This window comes from Notothenia coriiceps, unplaced genomic scaffold (genome assembly GCF_000735185.1).
Source record: "Notothenia coriiceps isolate Sejong01 unplaced genomic scaffold, NC01 NC01_scaffold00001348, whole genome shotgun sequence".
Taxonomy (NCBI): Eukaryota; Metazoa; Chordata; class Actinopteri; order Perciformes; family Nototheniidae; genus Notothenia; species Notothenia coriiceps.
This window is the reverse complement of record NW_011334049.1, coordinates 1,135-12,134: the sequence shown is the minus strand read 5'-3', so window position 1 is coordinate 12,134 and position 11,000 is coordinate 1,135. Positions and strand designations below refer to the sequence as shown.

At 41.0% G+C, this 11,000-nt stretch overlaps 2 protein-coding genes across 2 annotated transcripts; both read right to left on the bottom strand.

Annotated features, from left to right (window-relative positions):
- Positions 1 to 397: 397 nt before the first annotated feature.
- Positions 398 to 2,656, bottom strand: cgasa (cyclic GMP-AMP synthase a). The gene is made up of 4 exons (XM_010788290.1): positions 1,877 to 2,656; positions 1,500 to 1,713; positions 755 to 1,012; positions 398 to 616 (listed from the first exon to the last, which is right to left on the bottom strand). The coding sequence occupies exons 1-4, from the start codon at positions 2,627 to 2,629 to the stop codon at positions 513 to 515; spliced, it is 1,329 nt and encodes a 442-aa protein (XP_010786592.1). The 5' UTR covers positions 2,630 to 2,656; the 3' UTR covers positions 398 to 512.
- Positions 2,657 to 3,354: 698 nt separating this feature from the next.
- Positions 3,355 to 9,057, bottom strand: LOC104960295 (elongation factor 1-alpha 1). The gene is made up of 8 exons (XM_010788280.1): positions 8,959 to 9,057; positions 7,432 to 7,604; positions 7,155 to 7,334; positions 6,243 to 6,539; positions 5,663 to 5,813; positions 4,759 to 5,015; positions 4,234 to 4,468; positions 3,355 to 4,146 (listed from the first exon to the last, which is right to left on the bottom strand). Exons 2-8 carry the CDS (start codon positions 7,573 to 7,575, stop codon positions 4,022 to 4,024), a joined length of 1,389 nt encoding a protein of 462 aa, XP_010786582.1. The 5' UTR covers positions 7,576 to 7,604; positions 8,959 to 9,057; the 3' UTR covers positions 3,355 to 4,021.
- Positions 9,058 to 11,000: the final 1,943 nt, after the last annotated feature.

Sequence of the window (11,000 nt, the reverse complement as noted above, 5' to 3'; positions counted from 1 at the left end):
AGCAATCTGATTGGTCGATAGCGTTTTTGCGGACCTCTTTGATTACAGATTTGAAAACATCGTTGCTTGCTTTAAAAGTAGCACAATTCATTATGTTAAACCTTCGAAAGTATCTAGATATCCCTGCCCTAATGCCAAAGGAACTGCACACTGAATATGTTTTGCCGTTTGATGTCTATGTCTGGACCGCTGCGTCAAAAAGGAGGGCTTCTGCCCCGTTACTTCTCCGCTGCTTTCTTGTTCCAGTATGTTTGCTTTTCAGCCCAACGGTATACTGTTTTTCTCAGACGCGGAGGGATACTGACTTGTTGTGAAAAGTAACTTACAATTCTACCCGTGGTATACGCTCAGTATAGAACCAATCAGATTGCTTGATTTGACTTGTCCGTTTTATAAATTCTATTATATTCTGTAATTATACCATTGTTGCCAAATATACATAAAGACTTGTTTTTCTAAGTAATGGCAATTGGACAAAAGACTAGTTTTACTTGAGGATTAAGTTAAAATCTTCACCTGCAGCAGCGTTCTCCCTCTTTCTCACAGCATGTCTTCTGCGATCCATGATTTTTCAGTATGGCCTTCTCAACATGAGAGAATGACACCCTCCAAGTATCTGCGTGGTAAAGAAGAGAAAATACTCAACGGGTAAGGAAAGTTTAAGCTTCCCTTTTTTCCAGTTTTCATTCATTAAATAGCTTTAAATATGTAAAAGCCCCAAAATGTTGTGTATGTAACAAAGAGAAAGACTTACCCTTGGCTAGGATCCCGTCTTTCTCTTCTGTACCTTTGCCTTCAAATTTCGGTACAAGATAATATGGCTCCCACTTGTAATCCCGCTTTACTTTAGTGCCCAGCCAGCTATCTATTTGAAGGCCTTCTTTGGTGAAAGATGGCCAGCTCGATTTAACCTTGAGGCTCAGAACGATATCCAGTGAGACGGTGACCGATTGTACTGTTCTGATCAGAGTCACTGCAGGGCAGCCTTTTTTCTTCCTTATCACCTCCCATCCTGAAAATACAAACAAGAAGCACAATTTAGATCAAGTATTCATTATGGTTTTATAATGTATACATTTGACTAAAGCAGACTGGCGGCTCAATTTCCAGTTAAGTTTGAGTCGCCGAGAGGCTAAGCTTGGCTTTATGCTGCGATGCGTTTTCAATGAGAAAGTCCATAGGCCTACTGAAGTAAGATAGTTTGACGATATTTAATAAACAAAATAGAAACAGTAACTATAGGGACAAAAACGGTCAACAGAAAAAATGACAGCACAAGCACTCTGTCATCCGCACTCGACATGAAACAGGTGACCTACAGTACACAAACCACACCCATGTGACATCCTCAACAGTGCTCAACAAACAAATAAAAGTTACTTAAACAAATAATAATAATACAAATAATGAACTCAGGCTAAGTAGCATTTGGCACCTACACAGACTTTTTCCTTACGATTTCCCTTTTGGATCTTTTTATATCTTGTTCTGGCAGTTACCTGTATATTTCTTGGCACATTCCTTGACTTCTGCCCTGAACTCGTCCAGCATTTTACTGGCGGATAAAGTGCCGCTCTCTTCAAATTTCTTCAGAGGGCTATTGCCACGTTTGAACTTCACACTGTAAAAGGCTCCATCATCTCCAAATGGACTCACGTCCACTCGGTCAACTGGAATGGCCAGCATGACATCAAATTCATCCGGATTAGAAATCTGCAAACACGAAAACATCACATTATTTAAAGACATTATTTTTCAAGTATGGCACTAACTCAAGTAAGTATATCTTCCACCTACTTACAGACCCCTTGCTCTTTTCCTAAGAACTGATGAAACCCAGTGTTTGTTTGAGGAGATATGAACCAAAGTGACTTACCTTTAGATTTTCATAGTAACTCCCAGTCGGTAGTGGTTCGGCTTCTTTAAAGCATTGAGTGTTCTGTTTCAAATGTGAAAGTATGGCGTCTACAAGTTCATTAACAACTTTGGAAGTATATGATTTTTCATCCCTTTTTATTCTTAATTTGTCCAGAGTTGTGGAGAGGATCCTGTCCACTTTGCCTTCACACCGATCAGCCTTTAGGTTCTCCTTGGGTCTCAGTGGCTGCATTTTTGTCTCTGGAATTTTGTCTTTGGTAGTACATGTTTTTGCCGTCTTGATGTCCTCCGGCTGCACCTTCGTCTTCTCCTCTCTAGATTGTTCTGGGGATTTTTCCTTCATGACACATTTTTTTTCCTTTGTGGTTTTTGGAGAATCCTCTGTAGTGCCCTTTGGCTGCATCTTCTTTGACTTTGTAACTGGTTCTGTTGTTTCGACTTGTCTGCCTTGCACAGGAGCCTTTTTGTTAACTGCAGGTGTACTTTGCTGCTTGCTCACCTCTTCTGTGAAATGTTTTGTGGTCTTCTCTTTACGGATGCTCTGTGCAGATGGCTTTTCGTCAGTGCTGCTCGTCTTTTTCTGCACCATTGGTTTCTGTTCCTTTGTGGCGCCTTTCTGCTTCTCTTCTTTAAAGTCCTTCCTCGTGCATCTGGGGGGAGATTCATGTTTCATTTCCTCAGGTTTAGATGTACTCTTGGCACACTTAGTGTCAGGGCTTTTTGCCTTGCATGTTCTCCCTCTACCTGTCATGATGCTGCAATGAGAGCAATGAAACAGCTCTGACAGTTATACCCAAAGAGTTTCCGGGAAATGAATGAGAACACGCCCCTTTAGTTTTCCTGTAGTAAGTGTTTATACACCCACTCCACTCTTTGTCCCTCAACACACACCTGCAACATCGGGAGTCATTTTCAACAGCAACTACTCCTTTGATTACCACATCAATAAAATCAAAGGAAAAGTATATTTTGTTCACACTAAAAACGTGTCTCCACCCACCACTCTCCTTCTTAACTGAGAAAGAAACTTTGATCCATACCTTCATCACATTCATAGATAAACTTCTCTATATCCGAAACTCTGCTGCACCTGTCTTCACACCAGTGATCATGTCGTCCTTTAGAACTTCCACTGGTTTATTTGTTCCCACAAAACATCTATTACAAATGTGTATATCTTAAGTGAGGTGTTTTCATATGATCCTTTTATCTTGTGTACACAATGTGTGTTTACAGTGTATTTGAGTACTACGAGAAGCGCTCTGTAAAAACATTTACTGTATGCATTTTTGTATTATATGATTGTCATACACTGCATTTGAAAATTCCTATTTTGTTCCTGAACCAATGGCTCCATCTCCTGGACACATGCTCGGACTGCTCTGATTTGTATCAGACTTTCTTTAAACTATAGGAACGTTCAAGGCACTGTCAATTACATGCAGGACATTTCAGAAAAGAAACCGACCACAGTTCAACATTTTGGTTGAAACGTGTTTAATGTTAGAAAGAGGCTCATGCCATCTTACAGTAAGGTGTAGTAGCGTATGCCAATTAAAGCTTCTCAAGTGCAAATTTAGCAAAATGCCAATCAAAGTGCTTTAGGAATCAACAGGTAGTTTACTCTAAAAACCCTCGGGAAGGGCACATATCCACCATTTGTTTTAAGTCCTTTTTATAATTTAAACACAACAATCACCAAGTTCTACTTATCTACTACTCGGAAGAACGTAGTTATAGCATTGTGCCATACAGAGCACCATGAAGTTACAAACAAACACTAAAAGCAAGACAACACATAAAGAGAACAGTGCCTGCACTCCAGAAAGCTTGAGCGGTGATAAGTTTCAGTATCTCTAATAGTTCAATATCAATATCACAGAAAAATATTGTCATGAACCGAATGGACTGTGCACGTTAACTGATTGATATTACATTGTAACTAATGGTAATCTAACCAATGGAGTCAGGATTTCTGCCTCAAGGACTCGAGATCTAAATGTCGTTCTTTCCGCCGAATGCTTTTTCGATGCATTGTGATGATTAACCAGTCTTTGATTATTAAGCAGCCAATTGAAGAGTGGAATTGGATGACGGATGTCCTGCCCTGGGAGACCTTGCGGTCGGCAGAGAAGCACAACATTCATTTGTTCCTCTGGGCCTTCTGGGCGGACTTGGTAACTTTACCAGTGGAATAGGCCTTCTTCTCCACACCTTTAATCACTCCGACGGCCACAGTCTGACGCATGTCCCGCACTGCAAAGCGGCCTGAGAGGTGAAGAGGAGTACAGTTACTTTAGGTGATGGTTTCATCTGGTATCAAGCTGTTGAAATTCAACAAAAACTTGAACTTACCAAGTGGAGGGTACTCGGAGAAGCTCTCAACACACATTGGCTTGCCGGGAACCATATCCACAATGGCAGCATCTCCAGACTTGAGGAATTTGGGGTTGTCCTCAAGCTTCTTGCCAGAGCGGCGATCAATCTTTTCCTTGAGCTCTGCAAACTTGCAGGCGATGTGAGCAGTGTGACAGTCGAGCACAGGAGCGTAACCGGCACTGATCTGGCCCGGGTGATTGAGGATAATCACCTGCAAAGCAAAGTCACAACATTTAAAAGGCCTGGAGATCATTTATATTCTGTCAAAGAAGTTCACTGCAAAGACTCGACTATTGGCTTGTTTGGGTTCCGTCTTATCTTGACACCTTCTCTCTGTCAATTAGACAATGAAACAGTCATCATGGCTAAAAAAGGATTCAAAGCGTACTCAAAATAGACTTTACAGCAAATATTCCTCAAGACTGTTAATAGTTCTGACTCAAGAAAGTGCTGATTTAATCACGTTCATGTTTCCTTTCTATCAACACATCCTTTGTCTACCTGAGCAGTGAAGTTGGCAGCTTCCAGCGGGGGGTCGCTCTTGCTATCGCCGGCCACATTTCCACGGCGAATGTCCTTGACCGACACGTTCTTGACGTTGAAGCCCACGTTGTCTCCGGGCAGGGCCTCATTCAGCGCCTCATGGTGCATCTCCACAGACTTCACCTCAGTAGTCACATTGACGGGGGCAAAGGTCACCACCATGCCAGGCTTTAGTATCCCGGTCTCCACACGGCCAACAGGCACAGTTCCAATACCTGAGAAATGTAGCATTCAATGAAGGACCTTTAAATCAACATAAAGACAGTTCTGATGGTTTCTGAAGTCTTTACACTGGCTTCCTGTGTGTCAAAGAATTGATTTAAAAAATACTGCTGCTGGTTTATAAAGCATTGAATGGTTTAGGCCCAAAATACATTTCTGACCTCCTGCTAAATTATGAACCATCCAGATCTCTCAGGTCTTCGGGGACTGGTCAGCTTTCTGTCCCCAGAGTCAGAACTAAACATGGAGAAGTTCAGTTGTTATGCTCCAAATACCTGGAACAAGCTACCGGAAACCTGCCGGTCCGCTGCAACTCTGACTACTTTTATTTTTGCCGCTGTTTTTAATTGAACTATTCAAATCTTCTTACACTGCACTGTAACTTGTATTCATGTATTTTTTATTTTATTATCTTTGCTTTTTAATGAATGTCTTTCATTTTTGTAAAGCACTTTGAATTGCCTAACCCTAACCCGTGTGGAAAGGTGCTATATAAATAAACTTGCCTTGCCTTGATCTACAAAAAAAAAAAACCTGTTTTGATTAAACGCTCTGATCATGAGGTGTTTCATAAGTTTCTAGAGTCTATTATCCCTACAGCATTTAGTTTCTACCCATTTGTTGTGATTGCTCTACATGCCTCCTATCTTGTAGACGTCCTGCAGAGGCAGACGCAGAGGTTTGTCTGTTGGACGGCTCGGCGACTGGATGGCATCCAGAGCCTCCAGGAGTGTGGTCCCTGAAGCATTGCCATCTTTCCTATTGACCTTCCACCCCTTAAACCATGTCATCTAGAGACAAGAAAATAACGTACTAAATTATACACTTTGCACAGTTATTAAAGAAGTGTTAAACTTATGGTAAAACTAGAAGAGAGAAAATAATTGTCAAGTTTTAGCTTTGTTTGAGCAAAGAGCTTCATTGTTTTGTGACTTTTGAAATAAAAGTAACTGTCTGGGATTCCCAGTTGCTCATGGTGGCTGGTGTTAGCAAACGTAAGCTAGGTGTAAAAGCCACAGTGTTCTCTTTTGAACAACGCTTTTGTAATTGCAAGGGCTACTCTATCCGCTCTTATTCGGACCAACAGTCTCAACTATTGTTTTCCCTTATAGCTACCGTGCCCCATCCCGAGTCATGCAAATTGGTATTCAAATTCAAGGCTGCTTACTTCTAATATTTCTTCCAGCATTTGCATTACTGGTTTTCTGTGTTGTACTTACATTGGGGCTGGCCTCAAGCATGTTGTCTCCGTTCCAGCCTGAAACGGGTACAAAGGCCACGGTGTCCGGATTGTAGCCGATCTTCTTGATGTAGGTGCTCACTTCCTTCACGATTTCCTCATAGCGCTTTTGGCTGTAGTTTGGCTCGGTGGAGTCCATCTTGTTGACGCCTACAATGAGCTGCTTCACTCCCAGAGTATAGGCCAGAAGGGCATGTTCACGGGTCTGTCCGTTCTTAGAGATACCGGCCTCGAACTCTCCCACACCGGCCGCCACAATCAGCACAGCACAGTCTGCCTAAAGAGGATAAAACATTAACAATCAAGCTGCTGTCACCATTACTCTGCAACTAGATGAATGAACGTGGTGCTAGCATTTGGAAGCTGTTCGTTATGGCGCCAATACAAGTGTGTGGAAAATTAAACGCAAGGCATTTGTGATTGCACACTGGAATGGGCATGTTAATGTTCAGATGACTACTCTGTCATTCAAGCTGGTCTTTGGATCAGATCAGATCATTTTTGTATTACATTTAAGAAATAACGTTTTATAATGCTGTTTGTTTTTGGTTTGGCTACTTTTATTTGACTAAATATAAACAATTCAATTCATGGTCATACCTTTTTGAACAGGTCAGAGAAATTGACTAATGATATCATTTTAGACTGGCTCTAATACTTTGTCTTTTCTCTTTAAAAATTAGTTAAGGACCCAACTTGACATTAACTTATTAACCTAATTTCTTTAACCTGTGGCTTACTTGAGACTTGGACCAAATGATTTGAGTAACAAGTCACTATTGATCGGAGACACTGGTTATTCTTATCAAAGGCACAGAGTCTGACAAAAGGACCCACATCTTTCCCATGGAGCATGTCCTACACACAGACTGAGCAGCCTCTCGTTACAGACCTGGGAGGTCCCGGTGATCATGTTCTTGATGAAGTCCCTATGACCCGGGGCATCGATGATGGTCACATAGTACTTGTTGGTTTCAAACTTCCACAGCGAAATGTCGATGGTAATTCCACGCTCCCTTTCTGCCTTCAGCTTGTCCAGCACCCAGGCGTACTTGAACGACCCCTTCCCCATCTGAGAAATAAGTAATGGATAGTAATTTGTTCATAGCTGGTGATTACTTTTATCTTATTTAGAAGGCTGTCTTTTCTGACTGCCTGTATCTCCTCACCTCAGCCGCCTCTTTTTCAAACTTCTCGATAGTTCTCTTGTCGATGCCTCCACACTTGTAGATGAGGTGGCCCGTGGTGGTGGACTTGCCTGAGTCCACATGGCCGATCACGACGATATTGATGTGTTGTTTCTCCTTTCCCATGGTGAGTAGAGCTGGCTGAAGCTAGCAGTCTGTTAAAACCAGAGTTAAGTTACAGTTAGTACAACATACAGTACAGGTGGTTGGCAGGGCACGAAACGGAAACCTTGCATGCACAAGTGCCTGTAATTGATGGACATTGGATATATTTTGTGTGTGCAGTAAAATAAATATTTGAAGGGTAGAAAAACAAAGTTGTTAACGCTAGATATGCTTTGTTATTTAACACTGTCTGATTTAATGATATTTGTAAAGCGACTTTGAGCACCCGTAAAAGCGCAAATACATTTGTTATTATTATTATTTGCAAGATCACACAGTACGAAGTTAAGCAAATGCATTGCAGTGGGAGAAAAAAAAAAAGTACAGTTCCTCCTCAAGGGACTGATGCAGAAATAATTTGAATTGCTGCACAAGGAAAGACGTCAGAGTTTATTTTTCTTTAGTTCATCAGCACTTAAACAATCTCACCATATTGTCTGTTCCTTGTTATGTTGACCTAAGGTTACCAACAAGGACGTCTCTTGACTAGCAATAGATGTTTGTGTCTCAGAAGATTAGGGATGGTATCAATAGCCACTGAACTGTGCCAAGTCTCAACCCTCCCACTCTGTTTCTCCATCCATCCACACCTCTGCTCTCCTCTTTCACATCACTCTTTCTGCTGCCTCGCTCTGCTAAGCACTGTCACATAAAAACAACAAGCCTCTCTAATGTCTTCTTTCAGACTTACTACAGCCTAATTCCAAGCCACAATCCACCATTTTGTCAGCTGCTATCACATAACAGTGCAGCAGCCATTTCTCAGACACTGCAGTGCACTGTCACAGGTTAGTGCAGAGGGAAGTAAACAATGTTGTTAACTCTTCAGGAGTGCTATGGTGATAACCTTGACTACATAATTGCACGACAGTCTTCTGCTAAATGAGTCCTGTGAGGATTTAAAGTGAATCTGTTGTGCTGCAGGTAGACAGGCAGCTTTAATCCAACTGTAACCAGAATCCTCACATGATCCTGGCCAGACAGGTGAACTCAGGACTGTCAGTATTTTGCATGCGCATGTTTAACTCATCCTTCAGTATAACGTCACTCACAGCAGCTGCCGCACTGCGTTAACAAACACAATATGATAAAACACATCAAAAATAGAATAGCCGCGATATATTTAATATTTACAGGATTAAACGGTCTACCTCCCGCCATGTTTATCATGAACACGCTCACTGGATGCGTATTAAGCGCCAGCCGTCTGCCCTCTTTCCTGCATCACAACAACAACAACATTTCCAAAACACCGCATGGAGCCCAAAAAAGACGCTCATTCATTTTCATAGCATCAAATATACAATGCACACTTCCAATGCATAGTGTCTCGTAGTGTCGTACCTGAGAGCTGTCCGCTGTGTTTTGGGTGCAGGACCTGAGGAGAGACGCTGATCAGGTTTTAGCGCACAGGACAGGAGGGGGTGTTGCGTAATTGCGCGCACGCGCTGCACAGCATCACACCGAGGGAGAAGTTACTGTGAGCGAGTTTATCAGAGGACACTGATCCTGCATGGCAAAGTGTGCATCGCAACAGCCCGAGAGTTATAACTCATTTGGGAAACATATGTGGGCTTGAGATGTGTGTTGCGATTGCAATAACTCAAAATGCAAATTAAGAACTTGAGATGTAGCATGCATTATACAGTTCCGTATGTAACACACACTCAGAGTAAACAGTCTTCATGTATTTACACTTGTGGGCTGTTCCATCATAGTTGGTGTTGCAGAAAAGTATCCTAGAGGGGAACAAATCGCACTTCGAGAGGCAGGACTGTATCAGAATACAATTAATTGATGATTTGAATTTGATGCTTCTTTCCTTTTTTTTTTTTTATGTTTACTTTCATGATTTTTTTTTCTAAAGCTTCTGTCATCTGACCCAACAACTTCAAATCAATGCATCATTGTGTTTGACTTTGTCAGATACTCTATACATATTTAAGTTGATTCTTTTTTTTTTAAATATCACAGGTAACTGGTTGTAAAATTACATTTAATGTAATTAAAAGTTCAAATCAACATGTTGGAAAATGTGATCTTCCTTTTCAGCACAGATGTAAATAAGTTATAATGTTCCTTCACTTCGCTGTGACTGGATATATAATGAAATAACAACACAACACAATATCGATTTGAGAATAGCTGTATATGATTAAGTATATACAATACATTACAGTGAATTAAGACATGTTGACATATTTCAAGGTTAAAAACATACAATGATTCCCTTTTTTGTAGAGTGTATCGATACAGTATATATACACAGCAATCAAAAGTCCCCTTTTCTCTGTTTGTAGACTCGTGGAAATGGAACAGAAAAAGCAGTAACGAGAGGATTCCTTTATGAAAACAATGAGTCTTCAGGACTGACTTGTCTGAGCCTGTTTAGGCTAATGTAATAAGGCACAAGTGCATTGCACCTTGAATTGGGATGATGATGCTACTTACAGAAACAACAACTGAGACAAATCCCTTCAGGCTGATTTTGGTTCACCCCCCTATAGTCATTACACTTAAAGGGGCAAGATACAAACAGTCATATATGGAGTAAAAGGCTAAGATAGAGAATTACTTCCATTCATATTGAGTTAACTGTGCGCAATTAAAAAAACAAGATACAAATTAAACAAACATCCTTTTTCCATTTTTCTCAGACACACCTGAGAGCTGACAAAGAAAGTGCAAATCCTGTGAGTAAATCAAAGGCTGTGTGTCCTCCAGGAACCTTTTTACGTTTTACTTTCCCTTCATCAGAACATCTTCTCAGTCACAGATTACAAATAAAATGCTTTAGGAGGACATAAACAAGTTGTTGTGCACATAAACAGCCCTTATTGGCAACATATCACAAGTAAATACAAACAAATACAATAACTTGGTCCCTTTTCAAATCCCATGAAAGACTCAGAGCTTTAAAATCCATTTTAAGGAGTCACGACAAGGCATGTTGCCAAGCGTTGTACAGTCACATTGTTCCCTCTAGAGAAACTGTATCAATGCGTGTGTTTAGTCTAGGAGCATAATGACTTTGATGTCATTTTTTGGGGGGGAGCATTCAACCACTTCAAAAAAAAGTGTATTGGCACAGAGATATGTCCGCACACAAGTGAAAATAAATGTCCTTGTTAAGAACGTAGACTTTTACAACGGCAATAACCATATATGCAAAGTGCTCTGGAGGCTCGAATGACAAATGAGCCTAGATAGTTTGCTACCTGACAAACCTGAACACTAAAGGAACTACACTTAAATCTGTATCATAGCTAATATATGCCAATTAAACAGGGTTTACTTAGCCTTCTATAACATACAATAATTCCCATGTTTCTGCGAGTAAAAAGAGAGTGGCCTGCTTCGTAAGAGCAGCTTCCTCTGATACCTCT